The sequence below is a fragment of the Beta vulgaris genome, chromosome 6 (genome assembly GCF_026745355.1).
Source record: "Beta vulgaris subsp. vulgaris cultivar EL10 chromosome 6, EL10.2, whole genome shotgun sequence".
Taxonomy (NCBI): domain Eukaryota; kingdom Viridiplantae; phylum Streptophyta; class Magnoliopsida; order Caryophyllales; family Amaranthaceae; genus Beta; species Beta vulgaris.
In genome coordinates, this window is record NC_079207.1 from 66,968,232 (window position 1) to 66,983,569 (window position 15,338).

General features: G+C 34.0%; 1 protein-coding gene and 1 long non-coding RNA gene across 2 annotated transcripts; both read right to left on the bottom strand.

The window, feature by feature from the left end:
* Positions 1–3,880: 3,880 nt before the first annotated feature.
* Positions 3,881–6,084, bottom strand: LOC125499005 (uncharacterized). Its single transcript, XR_007275659.2, has 2 exons — positions 5,629–6,084; positions 3,881–4,180 (listed from the first exon to the last, which is right to left on the bottom strand). It is a non-coding gene; the product is annotated as an uncharacterized LOC125499005 (long non-coding RNA).
* A 7,574-nt stretch (positions 6,085–13,658) lies between these two features.
* Positions 13,659–15,059, bottom strand: LOC130591896 (defensin-like protein 182). The gene is made up of 2 exons (XM_057395856.1): positions 14,999–15,059; positions 13,659–14,026 (listed from the first exon to the last, which is right to left on the bottom strand). The coding sequence occupies exons 1-2, from the start codon at positions 15,057–15,059 to the stop codon at positions 13,659–13,661; spliced, it is 429 nt and encodes a 142-aa protein (XP_057251839.1).
* Between the last annotated feature and the right edge of the window lie 279 nt (positions 15,060–15,338).

A 15,338-nucleotide genomic window follows, 5' to 3' on the forward strand; every position in this document is an offset into this window, starting at 1 on the left:
TTTTTGTAGTTGGTCTAATGTTCATAATAGAATAACAATTGGTATCAGAGCCTAGTACCTCAAAAAATCAGTTAACCCTGAGGAGCTTTTACCTGACACCATGAACGCTACGAGAGAAAAACTTTATGAAGGATATTGTACTCAACGACCTCCCATGTTCAATGTGAAGCATTATCCATACCGGAAGAACAACATGGAGATTTTCATAAAAGCAGAAAACTATCAAGTATGGAGGGTAATTGAGCTTGGCGACTTCGAAGTAACAAAGAAAAATGATAAAGGGAGCTCATTCCAAAATCCCATGAAGAGTTTGATAAAGATGATTTTGATAAAATGGAGATGAACAATTTGGCTAAAAAGTTACTCCACTACTGTGGCCTTGGTCCTCATGAACACGTACAACAGAGTCATGGGATGCAAGACCGCAAAGCAGATGATGGAGCTCCTTCTAGTCACTCATGATGGAAGAAGCAAGGTGAAAAGATCGAAGATAGATATGTTTATACATAAGTATGAACTGTTTCTAATGAAATAGAAGGAGCCTATTCAAGACATGCTCACTCGCTTTTCAAATATCATAAACGAATTGAGTTTCTTGGAAAAATCATCACTCCAAAGGAACAAGTTCGAAAAGTTCTAAGGAGTCTTCCCAAGGATGAGAAGTGGATATGGCTAAAGTTACAACTTTATTTGAGAAAAAAGACTTCATCACATTTAATGTGGAACGATTCGCTGGTTCCTTGATGACCCACGAATTGCATCTAGGGACTCACGAGTCAGACTTTGTGAGACCTAAGGCTCTTGCTCTCAAGATAGATGATCAAGAAGAGTCAGAGATATATGACGAAGAAGCCGCAATAATCATCGTGCGAAGATTCAAGAAGTTCTTTAACAAGAACATAAAGGGAAGGTCACAAGGAAGCCTACCAAATTGAGATGTCATAAGTGTGGAAGTCCCAATCACTTTATCAAAAGAGCGTCCTCAATGGAATTTCGAGAAGGGAAAAGGAAAATTCAAGGAAAGGAACAGGGATCAGCCAAAACCTTTTTCAAAAACACATGAAAACAACCATGGGTGCTACATGGGGAGAATCTGATTCTGATGAGGAGCAGCAGCAAATAGAAGAAGAAATTGCTCACCTATGCCTCATGGCCAAATCTGAAGAAGAAGGAGAATCGTCAAACACTAAGGTATGTTCTAACACTATAGAAGAAGAGCTTACATAACTACTTAAGAACAGTCAAGTCGTGAAATTACTTTAAAAATTTACGTAGAAAAATGTATTTTTAAAAATGTAACATCTATTTCGTTACGGAGGAAGTAGCTACACTTTCAGTTTTAACACTATTCACATATTTCCCTCTGACTATCATTGTGATTTATGGTTAAGAGAAAATATAGTTACGTGGGCTTTTGTTTGATTCGTCTCGATATTTACTTTTAAAATATCGACTTTTTATATTTTTACCAATACAAAATTAGAGAAATAAAGGTTCAAAGTAGTGTATTGACATGCGTGAAAAGTGTAACTATTATTTAGGAATGGATGTAGTATGTCCAAACTTCTAACATCTCTTAGCCATGAATTGTATTAATAAGCTAGCGTATTGGACCCTAGGGGCGGATCTATTAAGTAACAAGGGGTAGCACATGCTACCCCCACAAAAAAAAATAAAAATAAAAAATTGGCTGGAAAAAAAATTAGGAAAAACGGTATATATAGCAGAAAGAGCAATAACTTATTGGCGAGTTCGCGCGTCTCAGTGGCGGAACTTTTTTCTTAGATGAATACATATTGAATTGCCAACCCGGGTTCGATTCCCTAGAGTAGCAGTAAGAGTGTTCTAATTCATTGTTTTTTGTGGGCAATGACAACTAGTTGTTGCTGTTCTTATTTTCTTTTTCTTTTTTCCATTTTTTTTCCTTTTTCTCCATTAGTACTCTATAAAAGGTTGGAAATTAAATCATGGAGGGAATTGTTTTTTTTTTAAGGAGATTGTTTAGATGGGCATTTATTGTAGTTTTTTTCTCTACCGGCTGCTGCAAATGATATTAGTTAACACTAGCTTTCTATAAATTTCATCTAAATATAATATTAGAAGTGTGATTTATAATTATTATCCTACAAACTAATGTAAAGTGATTAGAAATTGTAATGAACATTTAGATATAAGGTTTTATAGTCAATTTAAATTTGTAATTTTTTTTCTAATTGTGTCAAGTTACTTTGTCAATGCTTATTTAGTTTAATTTATCATTAGAATTTTTACCCCATCTTTAAATTAGGAAAGGATATATTGTAGAAGATTGAATATCCCATTATATATTTATCTTAGGACAAAAATGACTTTTTAAAGGGACACCGTAGCCCCCCTTGGCTGATATAATAGAGATAAGTTAATACCCTTATTAATAAATGATTCATGGTGTTAATAAGATATTATCAGTAAATGTTAAATGTTAAATATGGGGTGTCAAAGTTGTAAATGGACCAAATTCTAGTCATCCGAAATAATTTCCTATAATAGTGTTGTACTATTTTTTTAAAAAAGAGTTATAAGAATTAAACGTGAATTATGTTTCAGCATAATGATGAACCACTATTTAGTAGTTCTTTTATGCTACCCCTGATTAACAATCCTGGCTCCGCCACTGATTAGACCATAGTTACTTTGTGACCTTTATTTAGCCACGTTTTGCCTAATTTGAATAATCAAATTCACAAGGATATACACTCCAAAACGAGTCAATAAGTTACATACTAGACATACTGATATTAATTGCATGTCCATACAAATCAATCACAAGCATACAATCGATTTTTTTCTTCTTCTTGCATAAGGCTTCAGTACGTAGTATACGTACTCTCTAGTCTCTCCTTGTATAATAGGCAATAATAAAAATACATATTACAAGAACAATCCTAATGATGAGTAATATTTCCATAACATTCCCTCCAATAAGTTATTGAAAAATAATATCAACTACAATGCATTTCAAAAACAATCCAATGTAACCAATGACTAGTTTATAGTAATTAATTGGGTTTTTTGTCAGAAAGGACCTAATAAAATACATGTTTTGTGGGGAAGGACCTAATAAATTTTTTTTTGTCAAAAAGGACCTAATAAAATACTTTCGATTGTGAACAGGAACCACTTTATGAATTTCCGGCCAAATTTACCATTTACCGGCGTTGACCCTTTTTTTTACCCTTAGTTAAGTCTTTAATGTTCTGTTTTCTATTACCGTAAAATTAGGAGGAGAAGAGAAATTACAGTAAAATTAAGAACCCTAATTTGCGTTTTTGGGAAAAAGTATAATAGGAGCCCTAATTTCAAAAACCCTTAAACATTGAGAGAGTAAAATCTGAAGAGCAAACATAGCTTGGATTTTGATGAAGGTTGCAGGTATAAGATCGAATAAGTTGATACTTCCTTCAATGGAGATTGCGCTGTTGGGAGAAAAGTGTGAGAATTCAATAATGTTTGGGTCAGTTAAAATAGGAATTGAACATTAAAGAGTCAACTAGGGGTAAACAAAAGGGTCAACGCCGGTAAATGGTAAATTTGGCCGGAAATTCATAAAGTGGTTCCTGTTCACAATCGGAAGTATTTTATTAGGTCCTTTTTGACAAAAATTTTTTTATTAGGTCCTTCCCCACAAAACTTGTATTTTATTAGGTCCTTTCTGACAAAAAACCCTTCTCTAAATCTTTTTCCCTCTCTCAACCATGTCTCTTCTCATGCCTTATCCATTAGAATTTGATACACTATCATAATCATTTTTTAAGGTTACACAAGATGAATTCGAGAAGATACATCATCTATTACAAACATCATCTATCAAACAAAGTAATTAGTTATAGAAAGCAAACGCTTGACCAAATACTACTACTTAGTAGTAGTACATTATTGCCACACAACCAGTCGATCAGAATAGATAGCTAGCGACATCAATGACACTCATATGAGGCATCCCCAAAGCATGGTACATTGCATGTCTAACAAAACATTTTGAGACTTTCCAAAGAACTTTACGTTTTCTGCCCTTTTTCTTTTGTGGGACTACGATTGCTTCACTAACTCGGTTGCTATTATCATGGCCTTGATGTTTAGACTTTACTGATGCTTCTTCAGATTTATTGGTCATGGTGAATCAAGATTTTACCCTTTCTTCCTGATAATATGCATATATATATGCACATTAGTTAGTAAACATCAAATGGCCATTTTACTCAGCCAAACAAAAAGAAACTAATTACTAAATTAGGACAAAATCCAAATGCATAACTTAGCTTATATGATACTCTTATAATACCACCTCATAAATTTATGGTATTGTGTTATGATTTCAGACTCAACAATTAAATTCAATATAATTTATGTTTAACCTGATCTCATGCTCCGACTACTACGAAAAGTGTGTGGTATATACTTATATGCCTCGAACCCATAACCTCTCATTTGAAATATAAGTGCACTAACCAACTACTCTACAATCTCATGTTAGTCTTTATGGAAAAAAATAAATTTAAAGACTATATATTCTATTTTAAGACAATCAAATACAAATATATATACTAATACTCATTAAGTTAATGTTAACAATAGCATGTCCTACTCTCAACACCTACTACACCATTTCATTGCATCGGTTGTATTCTTACACATCAACCTACTTTAAAAAAAGATGATATTATATTTTTTATATTTAATTTGATGGATAATTCATATTATAATTTATTATGTAGAAAATTTAAAAAGAGCTTGAAGATCATTTAATTTCCTAAGCACAATACAACGTGTATGATAGAGTATAAATCTATTCCTGGGGCTTCAACCATCAGCTTAAGCTTTTGGTTGAGTTGTCCTTTGACATGGTATCAAGAGCCAACGTGACAAGAAGGTCGCGGGTTCGAATCTCATCCACCCCTCATTTCTCAGTGGGATATTTAGCGTCAGGTATGAGGGAGACCTGTGCTGCATCCACACTTCAATCCCAAAGGGCTCTTGCGTGAGGGGGCATGATAGAGTATAAATCTATTCCTGGGGCCTCAACCATCAGTTTAAGCTTTGGTTGAATTGACAGTGCATAACTCTTTTTTCCACTTTTCTCAAGTGATTGATTTAAAAATTCAAATTCACATTGGTTCATGATCATGGGCATCGCCCGAGCCACCAACTAGTTTTTATTTATAACATAAAGACCGGAGAGAAGAGGAGGGACGTACTACATACAATTATGGGTATGATGTTACTAAAACTCTTTAGAAGGGAGTGAAAAGACTAAGAAAAATTATTCACTTCAAATATGTCTCAACTCTCATGTAATGGGTCAAGGAGAAAAAGAGCGAGAAATAAATATACTTTAAAAACAATAAAATGACCTTGAATTACTATTGAATAAAACATAAAATGATGAAGAACGAGTGAAAATTAAGTAAGTAAAACAAAAAAGAGATGGAGGTATTAGTATACGTCTAAGCATCAACTTAGAGGTAAAAGCATAAAAAAAATTGCATAATAGAAAGTTTAGTTGAAGCTGAATTGAGAAAGCAAAATATAGCTCATCATGAGATTGATTGCATGCATGTGAAAGTTGGTAATAATTAAATTGTTCATTACCGGTTATGAAGATTGATCGAAGAGCTTCAAGATCTTGTTTTTTTTTTTTTTTTTTTGGCTTGTGTTTATCTTCTAACATATGCGTTTATATAGAGCCATGGAATTGAAAAATTCAACTTATGCACACATTTATTTTAGATTTTAATTGTTAATAATATTTATTATTAAGGCAACTTGTTTTTTGTTGGTTGCTAGCTACTTGGACACTATGATTATGATGTGCGGCGTGCTGCCTGCGAGACTGAGAGACAACTAGATAAAATGACTTGAATAGTATAATGCTTCGCTTCATGACGGTGTTTGATAGGGTTGACATATTTACCCAACCTAGCTGATAAATCGATTTGAACCTAACTCAAAATTTTTGGGTTTGAGTTGAGATTTTCAACCTAAAATTAAATATCCGTTGACCTAACTCGACCTGGAACCTTAACGGATTAGGTACAGGTAGGGATAACAATTAGGTCGGGTTAGGTCATGTTCCGGTCGATCTGACTTTTATACAAGGTCAATCACCACCTAACCCAAACCTGACCTGATTTGAATTTCAGGTTAAAATTCATAATCTAAACCCGACTTGACAGGTTTGGGATTGACCCGAAACCAACCCAATATGACCTGATTTATATTTAATTTTAAATTATAAAATTAAAACATTGCAAATTCTAACTTCAAATGTCAATTAAATCAAATACTTAAACTTCAAAGCCATGAATGAACTACCAGCTTTAAATGAAGAAATGTCATTGCCTCTATACAAGTTTATATATAATTGGGAAATATATATGACACAAGTTATAAAAATCGGGTTAATTTCAGGTTGACCAACCTGAACCTAACCCAAATTTTAAATTAGGTTTTTGAGGTTAAAAAGGCCATAAGACTGGCTATGCAGGCGGGGTTCGTGTTCTGGTCGATAATCCCTCAATCCAAGCCTAACCAATTTAAGAGCAAGTTGAAAGACACAACCCTGTCCTGAACTATTTAATAAACGGGTTACCCGTATAACCATTTAATCATAACTATTATTACAATAAAAAAAAATATTGTTTTCTTAAAAAGCTAAATGAGCAAGTTCACGTATGTATATTTACAGTTTCTTCGACTAATTATGACCTATTTACATGATATTTCACTTTATTTTAACCAAATTTTAGATTTAGCAATAATTTTTTTCGAGAATTTCCTATATTTATAAGTTAATTTTCAAGTAGGAAATATCAACCTGAACCTAACCCGTTCAATTATATGAGTTAATCGTGCAAACTCATTTACTGAAGTGAGTCAAAAATTCTAACCCTAAACCATTTATTTTGGATTAGGTTTAGGTCGAATTATCGGATTAAATCACCTTTTACCAGCTCTAAGTAGATGTATAGTTGGTGTATTATACATAGGGGTGTAAGTTATTTGGTTGAAAACCGAAAACCAAACGAAACCAAACCGAATTAGTAATTTGGTTTGTTTTTTTTTTGAAATTCGGTTTGGTTCTGATTCAAAAAAAAATTGATTTTTCGGTTTGGATTGGTTTTGGTTTTGGAAAACCGAAAAAATCGAAAAAATCAAATAAAACCAAAATTATAAGCTGGACCAGCCCAGCCCACTTATCATCTTTTGAGTTTTGATTTTTGAATCCTAAATTCCTAACTCCTAAACTAAACCAGTAAACCCTAACTCCTCTAGTCCTCTCCTAATGCTATCCTCTCCTCTCCCTGATGTCTGCGACAGAAACCCCCACGCAGCAGCGGCACGCCGGCACGCGACAGAAACTCTCCTCCGTCTCTCTCTCCTCTTGCCGGTTGCGTACGCCGTTTCTACCTCTTTCTCTCTCTCTCCTCTCGCCGGTGGAAGTGTTGAACTTGAAAAGATTCAAGAAGATTTCAGATCAGGTATTTTAATCTATGTGTATTTTTTTTGTTTATTCTTTTTGATATTAGTTACAAAAATATATCATTAATCTCTGTTTTTTTGTGTAATTTTTTTAGTATTAGTTGCGAAAAATAGAAAAATAAAAAATATGAAAAATATGGTTTGGTTTATTTTGGATTTTGAAAGATAAAAAAAATTCGGTTTGGTTTCATATTTTTGTTTGGTTTGGTTTAGATTTATTCGAATTTCGGTTTGGATTTGGTTTGGAAATTTCAAAACCGAATTTATTTCGATTTGGTTTGGTTTAGACCTAAAACCAAACCAAAAACTGAACTTACACCCCTAATTATACATATACACGACTCAACTCGCTCATTTTGATTAGTATATGACACAGGTTCGGATGACGCTGAAATATGACACTCTTGTGACTTATCACTCACGTTAAAACAGTATGATTATGATGTGCGGCGTGGTGCCTGCGAGACTGGGAGACGACTAGATCAAATGACTTGAACCGTATAATGCTTCACTTCATGACCGTGTTTGATAGGGTTGACATGTTGATCCAACCTCAATCGGAACTTATTAACCCAAAATTTTAAGGTTTGAGTTGAGATTTTCAACCTAAAATTAAAAATGAGTTGACTTAACTCAATCTGGAACGTTAACGGATTAGGTTCAGGTAGGGGTGACAATTAGGTCGGGTTAGGTTATGTTCAGGTCGATCTGATTTTTATATCGGGGCAATCACCCCTAACACAAACCTGACCTGATTTTTATTTCAGGTCAAAAAACCATAATCCAAACCGGACTTGACAGGTTTGAGATTGACCCGAAACTAACCCAATATGACTTGATTTATATTTAATTTTACATTATAAAATTAAAACATTGCAAATTCTAACTTCAAATGTCAATTAAATCAAATATCTAAATTTTTTGGGTTTGAGTTGAAATTTTCAACCTAAAATTAAAAATGGGTTGACCTAACTTGACCTGGAACCTTAACGGATTAGGTACAGGTAGGGGTAACAATTAGGTCGGGTTAGGTCATGTTCCGGTCGATCTGACTTCTATATCAGGTCAATCACCCCTAACCCAAACCCGGCCTGATTTGAATTTCAGGTCAAAATTCATAATCTGAACCCGACTTGACAGGTTTGGGATTGACCCGAAACTAACCCATTATGACCTGATTTATATTAATTTTACATTATAAAATTAAAACATTGCAAATTCTAACTTCAAATGTCAATTAAATCAAATATTTAAACTTCAAAGCCATGAATGAACTACCAGCTTCAAATGAAGAAATGTCATTGCCTTTATACAAGTTTATAATTAGGAAATATGACACAAGTTACAAAAATACGGTTAATTTTAGGCTGACCAACCCGAACCTGATCCAAATTCTAAATTAGGTTTTTCGGATTAAAAAGGCCATAAGGCTGGCTATCAGGCAAGATTCATGTTCGGGTCGATAATAAATGGGTTAAGAATCCCTCAATCCAAACCTAACTAATTTAAGAGCAAGTTCAAAGACACAACCCTGACCTGAACGATTTAATAAAAGAGTTACCCGTATAACCCATTTAATCATAATCATTATTTTAATAAAAACAATATTATTTTCTTAAAAAGCTAAATGAGCAAGTTGACGTGTGTAATTTTACGGTTTCTTCGACTAATTATGACCTATTTACATGATATTTCACTTTTTTATTTTAACCACATTTTAGATTTAGCAATATTTTTTTTCGAGAATTTTCTATATGTATAAGTTAATAAGGTCAAAGTAGGTCATTTTCGAGTCGGAAATGTCAACGTGAACCTAACCGATTTACTTAAGTGGTTCAAAAATCTTAACCCTAAACTATTTATTTTGGATTAGGTTTAGGTCGAACCTTTTATTAGCTCTATGTAGATGTATATTTGGTGTATTATACATTTACACGACTCGACTCGCTCATTTTGATTAGTATGTGACACGATGATGACACTGAAATATGACACTTAGAGGTGGCCGGTGGGCATGGGTCGGGCCAGCACGCGGGCCGTCCCAGCACGATTTAGGCTCGGCCCTGCACGAGCCCGCTAGAGGCCTGACCCGTTATCCGCTACGTGGGCCGTGGGCCTGTCACAGTCAAGAAATTTTATTTCAGGCCCGCATCGGCACGAGCCCGCCTAGATGGCCCGTGGGTCGAACGCCTCTTTTCTTTTTTCTTTTTAGCCTAAAACGGTCAAAAATTCAAAAAAACAACATAAAACATGGGCCATGACCGCAGGAGGCACGAGTCCGTGGACAAAATCTGGAAATTTCAGGTCCGTCCCGACACGACCTCCACTCACGAACTTGGACTCGGCCTGTCATTTCCCCAAATCCGCAGGCTGAGTCCTTGAACAAGCTCGGCCCGGCCAATGACCAGGTCTTATCTCTTATGACACTCTTGTGACGACTAATCACTCACGTTAGAAACAGTAAATTTGGTGTATGTACCACAGTACCAATTACCATGCATATACGTCGTCTTTGTCAAATGTATGGAAGACCACTTTCAGTTTCAGACAAATTTATCGGGCCTAATGGCAAATCAATGACCCCATTTCAAGTGGAAGCATTCGACGACGAATTTCCTAGTCTACGAGTCCTAGTCGTCCAGTATCAGTAGACGTGCTTTAATTTCTTTCTCAAGCCCTTTGATAACTACACTTGTCATCTCCTCCTCGATCAACGATGTAATCATATAGTAGTCAACGCCTAAGGGTTTCTAATTTATTATCCTCACACACACACACACACACATATATATCAGACTTATCACTAACGGTGGTGCCATTGTTTGTAATTTGGTGATAATAACAATTTTTGGAGTCTTGGAAAATAAGAAATCATAAGTTTATAGAAATATTTATCCCATCACTTTTTTAATATTATTATATAAATTTTAAAATGTCAATATAATATGCAATTTTTTTATTTATAGAAATATAATGTGCAATTTTCATGAATCACATTAGTTAATTAGGAGTTTGTAAATATAGGTAAAATTAAAGGTTAAATTTGAATGTATCTTAGTATCTAATTATATATATATGTAAAGTCGAATTGGTTGACATTACTAATTATGTAGGAGTATATATAATTTTTCGATAATAATAATAACTTTCGATCAATTTTTGTGATATTTAATAGGGCAAATTTTTAGGTGCTCACTTGAGCATGTAGAACTATGTGCCACCAAACACATCATAATTTGATGCACATTTGTCACATACTATACTCAAATGGGTAAAAATATACAAATATAATATGTTCTGGAAACTATATAGAGCCTTTATAATTAATGACCTAACTTACTATTGTCCTGCGTTGACTAAGCCCCAACAATCAAGTAACAAATTAAATAATAAGACTTACAAGAGATACGAGTATATGACTTTTTTTTTCGCCCCATTGAGGATCCACTGATAAAAACAATAATCTTATTGGACCAGCACATCTCGTAAGTTAGCCAACATCTCTCGCAGGTCATCTAGCCCAGTTACACAGGTTAACACTTGAGAGTAGGAGATATAAGGGAATCCCTACTCCTAAATACAAATAGGTAGTGGGGTTCGAACTTGTAAACTCAAAGTCACAAAGTGAGTTGCCCATCACCTCCACCAAGTAGGCTTGGCATATGACTTTTCCCTATGAAGTAAGAATTGTGATAAAAACTGCCTAGTCGAGCAACGACCTAATCAAAATACAAGTGACTACTGACGAGAACAAGTGGCAAGTGATGCTAACGAAGCTTCAGTATATATAGTAGTAATACATATAAACATAAATCCAGTATTCTGAACCAGCCAGAAAAAAAATTCCAGTATTTCAGTAAAGCAAGGCAGGTATTATTGAAGGGCTACTCACAATTGATAATCTCTACGCCCTGTTCGTTTAACTCCATCATTTAGGTACGATGATCAAATAGTCTCATTCTTCATGCATGTCATTACTCATTAATCATTCTCTAATTAGTTAGTTGTATTAGAGAAGTTATCCTGTGCAATTGTTGTATTTATTCTTTCAAATGATTTGCCACGAATTGTTGCAGATAATAGGTTCAATTAGATTACTTGACCAAAAAGTATTATTATACTCCCTTTGTCCATAGTGCTTGTTTCCTTATGGTGTATAAAATATACTTTTGACCATCAATATCTTCAATTTCGTATAAATAAAAATTATAAAAAGATTGATATTATAAAAGTACACATTGAGTTGAATTTAACAAGATGCTACGTGAGTATATTCTTTTGTATATATTCATAAGAATATTTGGTCGAATATTTTATATTTTGACCTAAATAGAGAGAAACAAGCACTATATTATGGATCAGATGGAGTAGCTGCTTGTCGTTTACTGTTGTCGTTTTTATTGACTTTTTATTATACTGATATTCCTTCAATCATAGACGGAGAAAGTAGGAACTATAGCTCACTGCCAGAACTAGCAGTACGCACAAAGCTACATTCGCCAATTAATTTGCGCGCACCATGGGTCGTTCTTTATGTTGCCAAAGTTGTGGTGTTGTAATCAGAGTCTGTCCAAAGAACACAAGACCAAAACGTAAAATGGGTTGGCTATTCGACAAAGTTATTCTGAATTAAGCATGTAGTAGCCGAACTTCTTGATGATTGTGGTGATTTCGAGAACGAATTTATGGACGATGACGATGTTAGTGACAACTGACAACTATGACGATGTTAGTGACGACTATGTCGATACTACATTGCACTATGGAAGAAGCCAAGATGACCAAATTATAGAAGAACATATGGAAAGTATGTCGATTCTTTGTCAGAAATGCATCGCCATGAAAGCTGAGGCTGCAGCGGCGGCTGCTGCTAAGATAAGGGAAGATAAGGCTCGTGCACACGTCCTAAAATGCATCGCCGCGGAAGCTGAGGCTGCAGAGGCGACTGCTGCTAAGATAAGGGAAGATAAGGCTCATGCACACGTCCTAAAATGCATCGCCGCGGAAGTTGAGGCTGCAAAGGCGGCTGCTGCTAAGATAAGGGAAGATAAGGCTCGTGCAGACGTCCAAAAGACACTAGTGCATAATTGGCCTAAAGTATCACCCCAAAAGTGTTACTTAAAGGCCTAAAAGTGTTGCTTTAGGTCATATGTAACACTTTTATAAGTGAAATATCTGCTCGTGCTACCTATTATCTAAGGTAACACTTTCCAATGCTAGTGTTTCACTTTCTCAAGTGTTACTCAAAATTCTCTAACGTAACACTTTTTTAAACTAATGTAGCATTTTTACAGTGTTACTCATAATGTTTATGTAACACTTTTTCGTCTATAGTAACATTTTCTATGTCATCTCTTGACTTATAGTAACACTTTGTTAAATATTATGTATCATTTTAAATCAGCATATGTAACACTCTATTAGATATATGCATGGCAACACTTCTTATCAGCTAGTTTTATAGTATAACACTTCTATTTCACATATCTTATAGTAACATTCTTTAATTTATCGGCATATATACAATGATAATAATAGTAAAACTTATAAATGTAATAATTGAAGAGGTTCCCGAAAGATGACCCAAAAAAAAGTAGCACCATATAATAGAACCGATACCAAGTAGTACTTGGTCTAGTGGTAAGGAGAGTACCCTTCCAACCTTAAGGTTGGGGGTTCAATCCCCACTAGAGGCACTTTGAGGGTAGGGATTCCCCTTACCCTTCCCCTTTACTCTCAAGTGTCGGGCCCATTAAAACCCAAGCGAGGTTTTAATATTAATATATATATATATATATATATATATATATATATATATATTATATATAGGGTAATGCTATATGCAACCATAACCCTTATGGTTGCATATATAAGCATTAAATATATTTTCTATAAACTGGTATAAATTCTAATATTTATGATAAAATCACACATAAATTGATATAATCAATGCTTCATTTTTCAAAAACTTTCCCTTTTAAGCCTCTTAATTATGTGCAACCCTTAAGACTGCATATAACTTTTTCCATATATATAATAGAACCGCTAAGTATACATACTCTGTATATTTTATTTATTTTAAATTGGTAAAAAAAAATTACTTTGGACTATCTTGCACATACCCCATCCAAAGGCAAATTTCAACAATCATACTCGCATAAACAAAGTCTATAAGAAGCCCCTACAATCTCTTGACATATCCCTAGTACCTCACTTTCTCCATAGAACTTGTTCTTGCACTTAGCCATACAGCACTCATCATCACAGCTCTCTTGGCTGCATATACCGTCGTTTTCATGGCATTTTTTTGCTGGCGGCGGCGGAGGTGGAGGCGAAGGCGGAGTGCAATCGTAATAACAACTGCATAGTGGTGGCTTCAGGCTATAATCACACTCCCCATGACTCTGATTTCCTTGATGCATTTGTGTACACCTTTCTTCACAATCTTTCCCACACTCTCCTAGTCCTATAACGCATATCTCTCCACTCACTTTATCCATCACATATCCTGCATATTCATTGGACATAGGAAATATAAATCATAAAATTAATTGGCACTTAACTGTATATGCATGAGATTAGTGTCGATTAATTAATAGGTAATGTTATATGTAGCCCTTATGAATATAAGCATTAAATACATATAAGCATTATTTAGGGCTACATATAAGCATTAAATACATGTCTTAAAATGGAAACAGTTTATGAATTTATGACAAAATTTCACATCAGGACTATATATAAACATTAAATACATGTCTTAAAATGGAAACAGTTTATGAATTTATGACAAATTTTCACATCATTTGAGATAATAAATACTTGATTCAAATTTTTATTTCTACTTTAAACTTCTTATACATAGCCTTAAGGGCTATGTATATCATTTTCCTTAATTAATTCGTCTTTTCAGTGCAAAACTTTAAATAAGTATAATATTTCTAAACAAAAATTATTGCCTATCTAATCTAATTATTAGTCCTTGTAACATTGACAGGAGTTAGAACCTGCCCGATTAAATGTATCCACCGAGCATGAAATACATATTACTCCATATGAAGCCAAAATTTTATTCAAACATAAGTCCAAGAATCAAGTTATCAGGCAAAAGATAGTTCCAAGACTCAAGTTATCAAAGAAACTCAAAAGCAAATTGGAACCTGTCCGATTACTAGGTTAAGCATTTGACAAGGTTTTAAGTTGCCGGAAAAAGTTTACAAAGTTGCCTTCCCTAAATATTGACATATAAAAAGTTTGTCATGACAAATTTTCCTAACCTAATACACTTCATGTTGACCTAATCCAAATCAATCGATAGGATATATAATGTCTTGCATCCATTGAACTTTTGAATTTATTTGATTAGTGTAAATGCGTATATCACCTAAATCAAATGATTCGTCACTCAAATATGATCTAAAATAACAAATTAAACCTAACTGACTTGAATGATGCATTGTAGCAGATGACTAATATATACCTGATAGTAGTGAAGTTAAGACGAATAAGAGCATAAGTTTATGCAAAAATTGCTGGGCCATTTTTGAATGTTTGATACAGATATGCAGTATTTTTTTTTGAGGTTGAGATATGCAGTACATAATCAACGTCTTACATGAATAAGTAGTTATAGTTTTTTTGGGGGGTGGTTGTAGTTGTCTAATTAGGAAATATATTTCAATTTACCAAATTTGTCAATGGAATGTGTCTAAGTGCGTAATGTCTTTAATTTTTTATTTGAGTAGAAAATCTTCGATCTATACGATTTAACTTTTACGTTTATCAATACAATATTTTGACTATTATTATCAAGTAAAATC

Excerpts from the sequence above, each read along its gene's own strand:
- LOC130591896 (XM_057395856.1), bottom strand. The coding sequence starts at position 15,059 with ATGGCCCAGCAATTTTTGCATAAACTTATGCTCTTATTCGTCTTAACT. Across the intron at positions 14,027-14,998 it reads CTTAACTTCACTACTATCAG|GATATGTGATGGATAAAGTG; the intron begins GTATATATTAGT and ends ATGAATATGCAG.